The 17,598-nt window shown below is 40.2% G+C and overlaps 1 protein-coding gene across 3 annotated transcripts in view; it reads left to right on the top strand.

Annotated features, from left to right (window-relative positions):
* The window catches only part of pde4d (phosphodiesterase 4D, cAMP-specific), a 769,874-nt gene that overhangs the window by 552,775 nt on the left and 199,501 nt on the right, over positions 1 to 17,598 (top strand). The window contains exon 1 of one of the 3 annotated variants that reach the window (XM_034170508.1): positions 12,535 to 12,662. The exons of the other annotated variants lie outside the window; for them this stretch is intronic. Coding sequence (XP_034026399.1) covers positions 12,535 to 12,662 — 128 coding nt within the window. Of the gene's footprint in view, positions 1 to 12,534; positions 12,663 to 17,598 lie in introns of those variants that run through there. 3 annotated transcript variants of the gene reach the window in all.

Raw genomic sequence — 17,598 nt, 5'->3', positions numbered from 1 at the left:
TTTATTGTTTGGCACATTTAGTTGATGTCATGTTTTGCAACTGACAAGGTTGAGATATTTCCTTTGTTCAGAGCTTTTCTGGTTACTAGGACCTGACTGATGGTGATATCAACATCCACTGTTCACTGTTGTTGCCCAATATCCCTAATTTCTCCAAAAATCAACTTTCTCCTATCAACTTTCCTTTTTTGCTGCATTCATCCTTGACCAAAAATACATAAGCGTATCAAACGGCAAATGTCAACTATCCCCAATTTCTCCGTGATCAATGTTTCATGCACGCACACGCGTACACAGAGGCCACTTGGCTTTTAATATATACACACTTATGGCATTTAATAAAATAAATCTCACCTTACTGCTGCAGTGCTTCACCTCAGGAACCTTTGGAGCTGATCTCCACTGTGCACTCTGACAGATTGGCATTGTTTCATGAACATGCCAGAAATCCTATCATTTGTATCTGCTTCATTGATACCACATTGCTGTGTGCAATCCAGTTTAAAGAGAAAGACAAGTGTCATTCTGACTGGCTGACATCATGCTGAGACTACAAAGTGCCCAGGAATAATGGCCACAATAACACAAACCCATGTGCACCCACTACCTGACTTTGCACCAGTATTTTTTGCCATTCCATGAGTAAAGTGTTCAGACAAATGGACTTGCGCAGTCAAAAAAGAGCCCTATTACTTAACCCTCGACGCCGTCGTATATGACAGCTAAGACCAAGCTTTACAAAATTATAAATAACTTTTTAATGATATGAGATAGAAACTTACTTTTTTTTTGCTGAAAAGGCCATCAGCTATCTTTGTACTCCTCATAGAAGCTGTGTGATGACGTGCAATTGGTTCACCGTCACATGGTTTTTCCAAAATCCAATCGTAGGGCAGATTTGCCTCATGTGAAAAGCCAAAGATCGTTTTCAGGAGTGATATGTTACTAGTTGGCCCGTTTGAATAGCCCCCTGGGTGCTGCAATGAGTATATAGTATTAGTACATACTCAGTGCGCCATGCACCATTACGCACAGCGATCAGTGAAAGCAGGAGCAGACAGAGAGCCTCTGATGACAATCTCACGTGCTCAAACAAAGAGTGTGTAACTATCAGGATTGCTCCACTAGTTTGCATGTGAATGTTAATGGATAACTCTTGTTGCTTTCTTGGCGTAGACCATTTTGTATCTATTGTTCAAAATGTGCATTTTTGTTTATTGTTTGAACCTTTTTGTTGTTCAGTCTTTCACAAAAGACCTCAAATTATCTTTATAAAGTGTCAAAACAGTTGTTTATTATAGTTTGCTGTGTGTTTTGAATAAATGTGTGTGGAAAATTATTTTTCGCTTTATTTTTTCCTTGCCTATTTTTGATTGTAAACCTTTATTACACTTATAAAACACAACAAAAACATATATATTCTGAAAGCACAGGTTGTCCTGAAAAAAATGAGACATCAAACTTGATTGTGGGATGCAGGGAGAGCTGTTAACAGCAATAATAAAACATTTATGCCAGGTGAGTGAACTGTCCGAAAAATGCCCTCAGACCCCAGAGGGTTAAACATGCAGAAACCACTGAATCATTGATCATTTGGTACTTAATATTTCTTATTTTATCCATTATTTTAGTCATAGTTTTACAGCAGCTAAATGTGTTAATGAGGGTAGTTAAAAATTCTCTTCCTCACACAGAAAATTCCAGAAAGATTGTTCTTGCATTATTTTTAAACATTGTCTCCCTCAATGCCAGTGCACTTGGTCCACCAGTATTCAAGTTTCACTATCCCTTCATGTAAGGTAACATCTTGAGGGGGGTCATCTCGGCCATGGCATTCAAGTCGGTTGAGTCAGGTCAACTGGTCTTATTTAGTTCTTTTGAGACAATTTGCTCTTTATCCAGAAATACTTTATCAGTTTAAATTACAGTAGTGACAGACTCAAATATTCATCCTCTGCAGGGTCACTGATGTCACAGTTTCTCTGATGGAGAGCCCATTGCATTGCTTGCTGCAGTGAACCATTATACATTTGAAGATAATGACACTCATATTTTAGACAGTGTCAAGGAAGCCATCTATTAGGGGAGGTGGTGGTCTTGTGGTTAAGTGTCGGGCTTCAGACCAGAGAATACTTGGTTCAAAACCCAGCCAGAACAAAAAATCACTAAGGGCCCTTGGGCAAGGTCCTTAATCCCCTAGTTGCTCCCAGTGTGTAGTGAGAGCTTTGCATGGCAGCACCCTGACTTCGGTGTGTGAGTGTGTCTGGGTGAATGTGAGGCATTGTTGTAAAGTGCTTTGAGTTTCTGATGCAGATGGAAATGCGCGATATAAATGCAGTCCATTTACGTGATGAAACCTTCTCTTAACCGGTTTACGCCCAGATTTTTTTTAGAAGTGGAAAAAGTTGCATTAATACCTTTGAGATTTTTTTGTTGTGAGTAGAAAATTACAGTGATACACTTCAGAAACAATTGTTGCCAGTGGGGCAAAATGGGTAAACAGGGGTGGGGTGGGGTGGGGGGGGGCATCTATAATTCTGTCCATTCATCTATACCACAGAGACTAAAAGATCAGTCTCAGCTCTCCACTCGTGAAACCGAGAGCAATGGCAACTCATACCTGAATGTAAGTGACCTCTGGTGACCAACAACTCTTAATGCTTTTCTTTGCATCGCTATGACATAAGTGACCCCACAGAGGATCAATGTGAATGCCTCACTACTGTAATGTGGAAATTACAAAGCGTTTATGGATGAAGAGTGAAACGTCTTCACATAACTAAACAAGCCTAGTTGACCTGACATAACCTACTTTAAAATTTTGATAGTTACGTCCATTTTTTCCAGGTGAGACAGAGAACCTTTTGAAGGTACCCTAGTCTAATTTGAATTTTACTGACGTCTGTCCATAACAAAATACTTGCTTGTGGATTTAAAAAAGTTCCAAACATAAACATTTTAAAGACCTTTCATTTTCATGCTGTATTGGTGTCAAATTTTAACTGAAACTTTAAGAATTGATTCAGAATTTTTTTAAATCAAGTGGAGAGATCAGCAGCAATATGCAGCTCTAAAGCACTTATAGCAGAACAGCCCAGTCTCACGTTTTTTGTTTTTTGTTTTTTTTTCGTGCTCCCGTGACGAAATGCATCAAATTTCCGTGACTGGGTTTTTTAAAACTCACTATTACTATCTCTACTCCTACCCCCGACCCTAACCTTAACCATAACCTAATCTTACTCTTTCCCCCCACCCTAACCATACACCCCCCCCCCCCCCCCACACACTTCACTTTTAATTTCGTGCAGCCATCACGGAATGAATTAGAATGAATTCGTGCTCCTGTGACAAAAATGAGGCGCTTTTCGTCACAATATCACGAACCAATAGATTAATGTATATTTCATGCTGCTGAATCACGACTTGCCGTGAGACCAGGTTGAGCAGAAACAGAAAAACAGTCCACGTGTGCTCACGTACAGTTACAGTAGACACAAGTGCAAACAGGAGCTTTTTTTAGTCTTATCTTCTGTGGTCATGCTGAAGATAAGGGTTTTATGTTGCTTCAAATTCTCCTATGTGCTTTAGGGATTGTCACAGTTCAGCCAGTTTAAATCTTTTCTCCGCAACCATTGGTGATGACATTATTTCTCCCTCCTTGACCCTTACTGAATGCCGTGGTCATTCTCATTTTGTCGTTACTCGATCTTCCACCGGGTTCCCAGCAACTGAAGGCTGATTGGCTGTCAGGGTGTACCTGTCTCTTCTGAATTTATCCATGTCACCATGGAAACTCCATTATAAACATGATTCCATCTGAGGGCTGTGAAGGCAGGCAGCGTGTGAATGTGGCTGAGGGAAAGAAGTCACTCCTTCACAAACACAACAGCTGTCTTTGAAGCTGCATGGCTGGCTGACAGGTGTTCCAATCACACAAAAGCAATGCAGTGTGAGTCTTAATTACTTCTCTGTTGTTGTTTCACAATGAGATTACATTTCCACAGCTAAAACATCCAGTCATTGTAATCACATTCATGATTCTTACAATAGCAGTCAATGTGCAGTTGCTATGGTGCAAAGCTGCCACAGCAGCTTTACAAGACAGAGAATTTCATAGATCATTACTTAAGGCCTCTTGACACTTGCATGACGTTGATGCATGCACTTGCACGCCCCGTGTCGTGCAGGAGAGTAAACTCGTCTTTAACGGGTGTAGACTGAATGCGAGAGGGGTGTCAGAGTGTGCAATTGTGAAAAGAGAATTTTGAAATGTTCAAAAAAATCTTTCACGCATAAATGTCGTGCAATGTTGCGCGATCTACTTGCCCACACTACATGCAGCTCATCAAGTCAAGTAAAGAAGAAGTGAACAGTGTGAGTGATTTCATCAGCGCACCGCATCAGAGCGCAGCTCGTTTGAACGATTATAACGAGATGTTAAATCTAACATAAACATACTTTTACAGCTGCTCACAAGAAGGAAACAACATGCAACTGTTTTTACAAGCCATTGCAATGTAAACATGACAAATAATTATCTTTTTAGACGGCTCCAAATGCGTTCTCCAGCTCGTTCAGCATGCAAGAACAGCTCCGGCTGGAGCGATCCTCTGTGATTCAGGAAACAATTACAGCTGTTTTCAACAGACAACTCACAAAGAAGATGATTAATCCGCTCCAAAATAATTATTTTATATAAGCAGCGTCCAGCGCACAGCGCGTGGCAGCCAGTGTAACAAAGCAGGGTGTCCGCCTTGGAACACAGCGGGTGGGATCGTCACGACGACATGCATGCAAGTGCATGCATCAAAGTCGTGCAAGTGTCAGGGGGCCTTTAGCATACTGAATCACACTGTTGCAATGTGCATCTCTCATTCTGTTTGTCAGGTTTATTTCCACAGAGTGTAGTTTGTAGCAAGCTCCTCTCAGCTGGCACCTTTAAGAAATGAGAGGTGACGATTGGTTGTAGGTGGGAGTATAAATATTATGAAGAAAAACACCTACCATGAGCTGGTTAGTGTCGCATAAATACATGCTCTTTGACCTCTACAGCTCCAATGAGCTGGAGGATCACAGAGCGTACCCTTGACCCCTAGCATGCACAGACTTTATACATACTTTTTTCAACAAATCCTTATTGTACCATGGCTGAGGTGTAGTATGTATTTATCTGTTTTTAGACTCAAAACTACTACTACTACTAATAATAATAACATGATTTTTTTTAATTGATGGAGGTCCTTGGGGCTGGGCATGGACTGGGTGTTTGGCAGGATTGTTTAAGGCCCTGTCACACTTTGATGATTTAGCCTATGTATGCTGACCGTATTAAAAATGCCGGCATACACGGGCATACGTCCAATAAATTAATACAGCTGTCACACCTTGACGATTAGCCAGCGTATGACTCGGTACTGCACGGTGTGGTGCGGGTCAGAAACAGAGTAATTTAACATTATTTTATTTTATTATTTTTATTTTTTATCTTGGCGGACTATTTTCATTGTGTACAGAATGCTGATGAGTTGACTGCCTGTGGTAAACTCTGCCATGAATGAATGAAGTGCTGTGACTCTAAAATTTTAAAACGGCAAGCGGTTGCTTTCTGAAGGATCCATTGATCAGGTCTGTGATGTCTGTGAACAATGAGATGCTGTGATGATTTAAACTTTTGACTGTGATCAGGTGTGATCAGACCTGAATCAAATGACCTGCTTGATCTGTCGGTGTGGTGATCACTGAACATTGAACATCTCTGCAGAGATCTGAAAATGGCTGTGCACTGACGCTCCCCATCCAACATGATGGAGCTTGAGAGGTGCTGCAAAAAGGAGTGGGCAAACCTGCCCAAAGATAGGTGAACCAAGTTTGTGACATCACATTCAAGAAGACCTGAGGCTCTAATTGCTGCCAAAAACTTTTTTCATGTTGTCATTATGGGGTGTTGTGAGTAGAATTTTGATGGAAAAATTAATTTACTCCATTTTGGAATAAGGCTGTTATATTACAAAATTATAAAATGTGGAAAAACTGAAGCACTGTGAATACTTTCTGGATGCACCATACTTAACTACAGTTTTACGTTCTCGTTCTGTTATATATTTCATCCCATATTTGGATATACAGTGGGGCAAAAAAGTGTTTAGTCAGACCCTGATTGTGCAAGTTCTCCTACTCCTACTCCTACAACTGTGAGAGACAAAAATGAGAAGAAAAAAAAAATCCAGGAAATCACACTGTAGGATTTTTAAAGAATTTATTTCTAAATTATGGTGGAAAATAAGTATTTGGTCACCCACAAACAAGCAAGATTTCTGGCTCTCACAGACCTGTGACCTCTTCTTTAAGAAGCTCTTCTGTCCTCCACCTGTTACCTGTATTAATGGCATCTGTTGGAACTCGTTATATAAAAGACACCTATCCACAGCCTCAAACAGTCAGACTCAAACTCAACCATGGCCAAGACCAAAGAGCTGTCGAAGGACACCAGGAAGAAAATTGTAGATATGCACCAGACTGGGAAGAGTGAGTCCACAATAGTCAAGCAGGTTGGTGTGAATAAATCAACTGTGGGAGCAATTGTAAGAAAATGGAAGACATACAAGACCATTGATAATCTCCCTTGATCTGAGGCTCCACTCAAGATCTCATCCCGTGGGGTCAAAATGATCATGAGAACAGTGAACAAAAATCCAAGAACTACACGGAGGGACCTGATGAATGACCTGCAGAGAGCTGGGACCAAAGTAACAAAGGCTACACACTACGCAGAGAGGGACTCAAATCCTGCAGTGTCAGGCGTGTCCCCCTGCTTAAGCCAGTACATGTCCAGGCCCGTCTGAAGTTTGCCAGAGAGCATATGGATGATCCAGAAGAGGATTAGGAGAATATCATGTGGTCAGATGAAACCAAAATAGAACTTTTTGGTAAAAACTCAACTCGTCGTGTTTGGAGGAAGGAGAATACTGAGTTGCATTCCAAGAACACCATACCTACTGTGAAGCATGGGGGTGGAAACATCATGCTTTGGGGGTGTTTTTTCTTCAAAGGGGACAGGACGACTGATCCGTGTTAAGGGAAGAATGAATGGGGTCACGTATCATGAGATTTTAAGCCAAAACCTCCTTCCATCAGTGACAGCATTGAAGATGCAACGTGGCTGGGTCTTCCAGCTTGACAATGATTCCAAACACACCGCTCAGGCAACGAAGGAGTGGCTCCGTAAAAAAGCATTTCAAGGTCCTGGAGTGGCCAAGCCAGTCTCCAGACGTCAACCCCTTAGAAAATGTGTTGAGGGAGTTGAAAGTCCATGTTGCCCAGTGACAGCCCCAAAACATCACTGCTCTAGAGGAGCTCTGCATGGAGGAATGGGCCAAAATATCAGCTACACTGTGTGCAAACCTGGTGAAGACTTACAGGAAACCTCTGTCATTGCCAAGAAAGATTATGTTACAAAGTATTGAGTTGAACTTTTATTCTTGACCAAATACTTATTTTCCACCATAATTTACAAATAAATTCTTTAAAAATCCTACAATGTGATTTCCTGGATTTTTTTTTTCTCATTTTGTCTCTCATAGTTGAAGTGTACCTATGATAAAAATTACAGACCTCTCTCATCTTTCTATGTAGGAGAACTTGCACAATCAGGGACTGACTAAATACTTTTTTACCCCACTGTATAGTGGGCATCGTTTTTCTCCCTTATATTGCTAGCTTAACCTGTTGTCTGACACTCACTTGAAAGCGGGCACCAGCAGGTGGCCAAGACTCTTTTACATGCACAGGACAAACAAAGCTGCTTTTCCAAATTTAACTGTCGCCTAACAAGATGTTATTGTTTTTGAGATATTGCTTACACAAAAGCTGGTTGGAATAGACTCACTCAATCACCCACTCATCTACACTTTTTGCCGTACAAGTCCTGTCCTGTTACTAGTGCAAGGAAAATCTTCAGAATATTTTGTGTAATATATTTTTTACACAAAAAATCTAATATAGAATTTTACTTGGAAGAATAATGTGAACATAAGAAAGATTTATTGTTTTGTTGGCTGTGAGCTTCAGGCACACTGAGCGACGACAGCTTTGCCTTCGCCTGGTGTTCTGTCAGAGCTCATTGCTGCCACTGACAGCATGTGGCTGACTCGCTCAGCACGCGTACATTTGTGTGACAAGTTGAGTGTGTTTGTGTGAGGGAGGCCTTCTTCCAGGGGCGTAGGTTTGCATATGGACCATAAGGACAAGTCACAACCAATATTTTGGGATGGCAAAATAGTCCCTACCAATATTTAGCATTTTTTTTATATATCAAAATCATTCACTATTTTTTTGCGAACTCGATACTATAATTTTAGTCGTCACGTTTTGTGTTTTCGACGTGCCAGAGTGACAGGGTTACCATGTTGCAATTTCATTGGCTCACATTCTTCTCACATGGACGTAAACAAAGCGCATCTCGTGGCAGGCAGTGCTTCATTTGTAAAGTGGGAGGTCCCGGAGCACAGAGGACGGGTGGCTCCGGTGCAGTGTTGCCAGATGTACAATAATTATCGTATTTGTACGATAGTTTTGCCCTCTGTACGATCAATAATGGGAAAAAATCCAATATGTACGATAATTTCAGTTGGTTGCCCAAACACGCATCTCTCTCTGACACCCAAGAATCATTTTGCAGGCGTTGCACTCAGGCGGCATCAAAGACACAACACACACAGGGCTGCTGCTGGCTTTGGGCGACCGGGACAAAGTCATTTGAAAGCCCGCCCCCTCTCCATACAAGTTCCCATCCAATCTCTGCCGTGACAGGAAGATTCCCCAGCCAACATCTTTTTTTTTTTTTTCGAAACTTTATTTCAACAAATGCAATAACAAACGAACAAAACACAAGAGCAAAGAGATATACAAGAAAAATAAAAAAAAAAAGGTTCAAGTTCCTTATGGAGGTGTCAACATTTTTTCTGTGTTCAACAAAATCTGCACAAGTGGCCATGGCATCGGATGACGACAGCGACCTCGAGGTTGAATTCGACTCTTTCTAGTCTGGTAATTGACACGTTTGTGTCCCTTCACAGAAAAAAAAAAATCTTTCTAGTCTGGTAGTGCATTTGCTTGTGCATTTGTGTTCTTTCTGTGCCATAGTTTCCCCATTACTATAATTACTGTTTAAAAATGTGACAAAATTCTTTGTAAATTTATCGTTGTATGCGTTTTGTTTGTGTACGATAATTTCTCCCAAAATACGATAATTTTGAGGTTTTGGTACGATAGTTTCATATTTCATATCTGGCAACACTGCTCCGGTGCAGAAAAACAAGAAGGGCGGGGCTTGCGAACAATGCTGTGCGCCACACTTAAAATAAACTGCACACCCACACAAACACATCTTCACAAATGACACTAACACCCTGCCTTTTCCTCAAAAATTACTACATTTATGTTTGCTGTCTGTCTCTGTACTTTTCTGTCAGTTTTGCGCTCTTTTTCATACTTTTCCCTCGTTTCAAAAGTCACCGAACGCACTTTACCATAACATAGGCAACATATAGCACACTGTTGGAAAGCACGGGTTCTTGGCTTGCTGTCAGTGTTGAAATTTTTCAGAGTGAGGGCTTACATGAGAACTTACGGTAATGAGAATCAGCGGCGCACTAGTGTGAAACTTCCGTGTTTTTCCTCTGCGTTATGACATCACAGGCTTACGTTTACCGTAATACACCATATATGTTATTGGAAATCCCTTTTTTTTTTTTTTTTTTTTTTTTTTTTTTGGCAAATTAGGTTGCCAGATACCTACAACTGCATTATTGATGAAGAGAATAGATTATACATCTTGGTTGCAAAAACTTTTTTTTTTTTTTTTTTTTAGCTCCACAAGTATATTTTTTGTTGTTGTCTTGTTCTCTCAGGTGTAGGCCTATAGAATAGATTCATGATTTTGGGTGCAATTTTGTTATTTAAGCTATTTGTTTGTTTGCCTACACACTTAATATTGTAAATAAAGTGTTAAATTATTCAGCATTATGTCGTCATATGTTATGTATTATGCTGTACTTGTGCGTCTAATGGTATGAGTGGGTTAGGGGGTGGTGGTGGGCAGGGGGGCCGGGGGGGGGGTGGGGGTGGTATTGTCCCTACCAAAGCTGAGACCAAAACTACGCCCTTGCCTTCTTCGGATGTGTTTTTCTTTTGTGTGTGTGAGACCCTGCTTGCCGCATGCTTGCACACGTACAGTGTTTTGTGTGGCAGAGGTGGTGATGTTCATTACGTGCAGGGTCTTGAGGCCTGTTGTGTCTGTCCTTGATGTCTGTGACTTTGACAGCCGGGAATCTGTCAAATCTCACATTGGCTGCTTCTGTCAGTGCTGAGCAGAAACCGTAACTCTGTAGAGATTCACAGATCTATGGTGTGTGTGTGTGTGTGTGTGTGTGTGTGTGTGTGTGTGTGTGTGTGTGTGTGTGTGTGTGTGTGTGTGTGTGTGTGTGTGTGTGATGTTCCCTTAAAGAAGGCTGCCCCCTGCTGGCAGCTGTCTGCAAATAGCAGATGTGCAACATTTAGCTTGATTGTGTATGAAAATGGTCAAACATTGCTCATATGCACTTTAATAACAATAATAATAATAATACTAATACTACTACTACTACTACTAATAATAATAATAATAATAATAATGTCTTGAACTGTTTGTAACTGCCCAGATGCAGACCTATGTACTTATCCTTATCTGTGTACTCTTGTGTCTGGAACAAAGTAATTTTTATTATTGTTGTAAGAAGTGGTGGATGCATCCACTAAATCAAAGGCTCACAGTTCGTGTTTTGTTGCTGTTTGTTAGTATCAGTTTTTCTGTAGTGCCCTGTGCCTCTTCTTCCACCTTGTGGTGAAACTACGTTATTACCAAGGGCACAACTACTCAGGTCCAGGTTGTTCTGTCCATTAGTATTTGGACAGGGATGCATTTTTTGTAATATCTCTTTACACCAGCACAGTGGAGTTAACTCCACCAATGAAGCCCTCGAAATGTGCTTTTGGTGTAGAGTTTTGATTTCAGTTCAAGGGGTGCAACAAAAATAAAGTATTAACCATTTACAAATTAGGGCTGTTTGTAAGTATTTGGATGAAGTATGTATTAGAATTATTGTGAATATAGATGATCACTTTTACAGTTGGTTTACTTCAGACAAGTCAGGGGATGGATTTATTGATCTTTCAGTCTTGTCATCTTGGTGGCTTCCCTCACTCATCTCATTCTTGCACAGTCATATACAGTAGTGTTCTGTTTGTATTTCTTACATTTGGTACAAATGACATTCAGTGACTAAAAAAGTTTCATGGTATCCATCCCTGAGGAAAACACTGTTAAAATGATTTTGTTTTAGCAATAATTTAACTTATCCAATTTTTGCCTTCCAAAACAAAGGCACTGTGAATAAAAATAGCTGTAATACCTAAATGGTTCATGTAATAGTTATGTTAAAGCTGTTAAAAGCTGTACGGCCTCTGTGTGTTTTAAGATTTAAGTCATACAAAGTATTTTCTTTGGCACCACTTTAATTTTATTCCCTAGCATATAAATAAGGGATTTGTATTATGATATTGCCCATATGATCAAAATTTTCACTGTCTGGAAACAATTTAGAAGCAGTGTGATGCCAGCTGCCCGCTTAACCAAAGAAAAAATAAGCCAAGGTGGCAGAAAATCACTTCGAAACAGCTTATTTCTGTATACAGTACATGCAATATATTTCTCATATACTGTATTGTTTAAAAGTTAAACAGAAATAAACTTCTAAATCTAAAAAAATGCTGTTTTTGAAATCAGATAACACATCTGAAGTGATTTATAAGATATTTTACGGATGTTAACGTGCACGCCCTAGGAATGCACATGATGCAAGTGGGTCAGGTCACAAGTAATCTCAAAACCTCATGCATGTACACATGCACTTCATTCTGTAAGCATCATAAGAGGATAAAAGTAGTCACTATGGAATTCCCTCCAGATAAATATGTGCTCTTCATTAAAATGATGTGTAATTTTGCAACACGTTTCAAAAATATACCGACATTATAATGCTTGGATTTTGGTAGAAAGTACAATTTGTCAGTTTTGTGAAATTTGAAAGGTGGTAAACCTGTAAATTAAAGATGGCAATCAACACTACAAGCAAACCTTGATCAATGTCTAAATACTTATGGGCCTGGCTGCATATGTAGTATATCATTTTGTAACGGTAGCTGCACAGTAAATCTACACAGCTTTGAATCCAAACAATCGAGCATTGTGTTTTTCCACACTGATTCAGGATATTTGTCTCAGAATGAGAAGATAAATTAGCGTTCTCTGCGTCTGCACTTTGCTCCTCCCTCTCCTCTATTACTTACTCTCTTTCTGTCATTCTGCTCTCTTCTCACGCCCTTGCTTCCTTTCCTATATGCTCTGATGCCTTTATCAGTGTTGTCGCGCTGTCCGTGTTCTGGTCTCCGCCTCACTTGTCTCTGGTGTGTCTGTGAAGGTGAAGAAGTGAAGAAGTGATGAGTTTACCTGTCAATTCTGATTATCTGTCTCTGGAGAGGACAGCCCGCTATCACCACGCCTACTTCGGCGGCTCACCCTATGCCACCAACAAGCCCATCGACATCAAACCTCGCTGCAGGAGATGGTATGCTCTCTGGAAGTGTTACCTTATGACTCGTATCTCGTGAGGAATGAGGATCAGCTGCTTCCTCTTTTTGTTTTGTGCTGCCTTTCTTAAATATAGTGTCCGCTGTCTTCCTAAGCATGTCGGTGAAAAATTGTGCTGGAGTAAAAAAGGGAGAGTTCTTTGAATGGGGAGGACCATGGAGCTTTCTTATCTGGGTAGTGTGCGTGTGCACGTACATGCACGGAGCACACATGTTCTCTCTTATCACAGGTTTTGCTGATGAATAGCTAATAACACAGTGAACTACAGGTTCACATTCAGTTGCTGTGCAAATGCTCATTGCTCGGTGTCCACGCTTTGTTGAAATCTTTGCCCTGTTTGCTTTGGTGAACTGACATCATGTGGATAAAGTGTGCACAATTACGTGTGTATGCCTGTGCAGATTGTTCTGATTTTGAAAAGTGATATAAAGTAAATGACCGATGAAAGGTTTCCGTGCAGTCCTCCAAAGCATCAGGGCGCTCAGGTTCACTCATGAAAGCAGCGTTTAATTTAATAATAAGACTGCTGTCTGTCTGGTCATTTTAACAGCCACTTTTCATGCTGCATTTTCCTAATATCTCCATATAAAATACACTCTGTGGCTGTACACAAAAGTAACAGGGAGTAGCCTGTTGATGCTCTTATGCCTGCACTTGTTTGTTCTGTTTTTTTGTGTCTGTTATCTGTTTTATGGATCTGTTATGCATGTATATGTGTAGTTTTATCCCACTTGAAACTGATGTATTTGTTTCCTTTGTTTGTGCGTTGTCCCCATCAATACTGTAGGCCTGTCATCTGCTTGGCTCCAAACTTGCTTATATCTAAGTTTACTTTATCTGCACTGTATACTGCACTGGTTTCATAGAAACAGTCCACAGTTTGACACAAAATCAATAATTCTGTCAATTCCTTATGATTTACTGCCATCGCTTAATGCTGCTGGTTTGTATGGCAAGACATGTTATAATATCACCACTAGATGTCAACGTTTCTCTAACATAGTTCACCTCATGCACGGATTAGTGATTTTCTTTACTGTGAAAGGTTTGTGTTGAGTTGTGATTATTGCACAAAAAATGCAGGCCTTAAATATCCAGTTTTATTGTGTGTGACACCAGCTGTGCTCCTGGAGAGATCACCTGTTCTGCATGCGTTCCATAATGAACTGATTGGTAAAAAGACTGTTTCCCAACTCTTGATCACAGAGCCACATATATAAAGACAAGTGGGTTTAAAAAAATGTCACATTTTATTTTAAATAAAAAGTGAAAGCAACAGAAGCAGAAATGTTTCTGTACCCTTCTCCAGATTTGTGCCTCGAGACAATCTCCTGGACAGTCTCGGAGGTCTACAGACAATTCCTTTGACTTCATGCTTGGTTTGTGCTCTGACATTGACTGTCAACTGTGGGACCTTATATGTAAACAGGTGTCTGTCTTTCCAAATCATGTCCAATCAACTGCATTTACCCCAGGTGGACTCCAACTAAGCTGTAGAAACATCTCAAGGATGATCAGTGGAAACAGGATGCACCTACTCTTCATGGCAAAGGCTGTGAACACATGTACATGTGATTTCTTAGTTTTGTAAATTTTTAACAAATTTGCAAAAAAAAAAAAAAAAAAACCTTTTTCATGTTGACATTATGGGCTGTTGTGAGTAGAAGTTTGAGGGGGAAAAATGAATTTGGAAGGCGATGGTGTAATGCAGTGGTGTCCTAAGTATTCCAGAAAGAGCCGAGAGGGTGCAGGTTTTCCTTGCAGCCACTGACTTCAGCGGGTGATTTCACTGATTAACATCCCTTTGAGCAGGTGGGATGAGTTCATCAGTGAAATCACCTAGTGGGGTCAGTGGCTGCACCCTCTCGGCCCTTTCTGGAATTCTTTGGACGCCACTGGTGTAGTGGTTAAGCTTTGGGCTTGAGACCAGAGGATCCTAGGTTCAAACCCACAGCCTGACCTTACCTAAGGGCCCTTGGGCAAGGTCCTTAATCCCCAAGTAATCCCGGTGTGTAGTGAGAGCTTTGCATGGCAGCACCTTGACATCGGTGTGTGAATGTGTTTGTGTGAATGGGTGAATGTGAAGCATAATTGGAAAAGCGCAACATAAATGCAGTCTATTTATCTGTTTTGGAATAAGACTGTAACATAACAAAATGTGTAAAATGTGAAGTGCTGTGAATACTTTTCAGGTGCTGACTCTTTGAGTGAGCCAGACTCACTCTCATTTTTTATCTCTTTGATGGTGTGATAAATGGTGCTTTTTAACAATTCCATATGACCATTCTGAAATGCCTTTGAATAATCAGTCACCAGAGGGCGCTGTTGTACAGAAGCATTGCAAAAAAAGTCTTGAGAACAATTATTATTATTATTATTATTATTATTGTTGTTGTTGTTGTTGCTGTTCACCAAAAATACAGATATACGCTACATCTTCCACAACATGTAATCTCAGTATCTGGGTTGAAGTGATGGTTGCATGTTTAGAAAAATACTTTCTGACTTGTGATTAGGTGTCAGGGTCATTAGAGCATAGCTGCTTTGTGCAAATTAACCCCCCTGAGCAGCACTAGGTTTGTTAAATTAACCTATGAACCTGTGTGGTACAGATTGTCTTTGTATATGACTAAGTCTGAAGTGAAATAATCATAGTCCAGCTGTTTTGATATTGACATAACACTGGACACTTGAACACTTCTTTCAAGTTTTAACTTGAGCTTGATTTAGTACATACCTGGATGCTGTATTTCCCACCTTTCTTATGCGCCTTTCACAGTGCAAGCGTTGACGGCATTAGACGCTTTGCGGATCACTCTGAAAAGCATTATTTTCAATGACACGATTTGAAACAACGCTTTGCTAGGAGCATGTGTTGCCGCTTGTTGTCAGGCTGCTGTGGTCAAAATCCAATCCATCTGTTGCCGCTGTGCGCTGTGACGTAGCTTTGCGCTGTCCAATAGAAATGAGGCATCAGGCCAAAACATGGAAGACTACAGCGCAGAAACATGTCACAGAACTTCAGCCCAGTCTCATGGGGGTTTTTTTTGTTGTTGGTTTTTTTTTCGTCCTCCTGTCACGAAATTATTCATATTTTTGTGACGGGGTTTATTTCTAACTCACTATTACTAAACCTACTCCTACCCCAACCCTAACCTTAACCATAACCTAACCCTACTCCTCCCTACTCCATAACCCCGCTCCCCGCTTCACTTTTAATTTTGTGCAGCCATCACGAAATGAATGAGAATTAAAGTGTACATTTTTAAGTCTGGTAGATTCATTCATATCTGCATTTCCACCAGAAAAGAGACACTGTAAATAAATATAAATGTTTCTTATAAATGCAACAGGAGATAATTTAACAATGACTGCAGTAATTGTAAAGTAGGATTTATTAATATGACATAAACCTCATGATAAAATCATTTTTTTATTTGAGTCATTTCAACTTGTCATCATCAACATCAGAATATGTGATTGCCTTTAATGTTGTGATCACAAAGTAATTTCTAAAATCTGAATTTGAGTAGTGATTGTGAATGTTTTAAAATTGTGCACAATAGGAGTGGGGCTTCTACCTGTGCAAATGTCTTTTGACTGAACTTTGACTTCATGGACATGTTTATTGATCCATTCATTTAATGTTAAAATATAAAATGAAACAGCTTTTTAAAAAATAATAAAATAGTTGCTGTTTAAAGAGCCTTTGTTTTATTTAGAAGCATAGAAGCAGGTGTTGGTTTGCTGGACTCTCGGAACATTTAACCAGATGAAGGTCTTTTCTGCAGCTTTGGCCTCTGATGAAGTTTTTGACACTTTTGTCCCATTTTGAAGAGCAGAGATGTTTTCTTCTGGCTGGACTTCATGGTGTTCAGCTCATCACTGGAAGTTTTTGAAGTGCGTCTGTATTTAGGTTGCCTGCACAGCAAATATTCCTGATTGTGGGACAAATGAAAATAAAAAAAAATTCTTAAAATATAAGGAAACACTAAACGGTATAAAAAAAAAAAAAAGAAAAGAAAAGACACCCTGGAAAAAACACCCAAAAGGTTATTTAAAGTTGAGCTTTTTGTGGTCTTAGAAGTAACAAAAAAAAAAAAGCTGCAGCTTTATTTTATAAAAATAAAAAAGACTGAACCATTTACAAATTAAAGTGTTCACTCAGCTCAGCTGTGCTAAAAGGCTAGGCTAATGTTAAACCTTCAGCAGTGCAGTAATGTCATGTTTTATTTTTAAATTATTCTGACCTCAGACTACTCTGCAGAACTAAGCTCCGTTGGTCAAACTGGGTGTTTGTATATATCCAGAAGTGAGGAATTTCAGATTGAATGGGTCTTCTCCATCACCCCAGCTGCGTGTCTCACTCTACCCTGAAATGAGGCCTGAACTCTGGCTCCTCCATGCAGCTCTGCACGCTATCATGGTTCAATTGATATCACCAAGCCATCAGTCCTCCCTCGGCATGGCATCACTCCGAAAAGTAGCTGCTGCTGTTTTTAAGCTTTTTTATGGTTCTACAAACAGAAATTCAAGATGCTGATTGCTCAGCTTTTCGGGCTTTGGAAAAAGTCAGAGTGTGACGTAGAAATCTCTGCCGTCCTTGCCGCATCCGACGTGACATAACCGACGTGTTGGGGGATGTTGTCTGCCGCGTCCAAAGCATTCAGTCTGAATATCCCATTACAAGTCCACAGTTTTAGCTTGGCCCGCATGCACTGTGTGGACTGATAGGAGTAGCTTTATCAGCACGGCCAAGCTGGGAGCTACATCATTCAGCCTGTCACAGCTGAAAGCATATTAAACACACACACACACACACTCATGCTTGTACATGTGTAAACACATGACTCGGACCATCCATCCATCCAGGCAGCATGAAATAAGTTTTACTGTTTGATTTCATTCTTAGG

Source organism: Thalassophryne amazonica, chromosome 5 (assembly GCF_902500255.1).
Source record: "Thalassophryne amazonica chromosome 5, fThaAma1.1, whole genome shotgun sequence".
Lineage (NCBI taxonomy): Eukaryota > Metazoa > Chordata > Actinopteri > Batrachoidiformes > Batrachoididae > Thalassophryne > Thalassophryne amazonica.
This window is presented reverse-complemented; position numbering and strand designations above follow the sequence as displayed.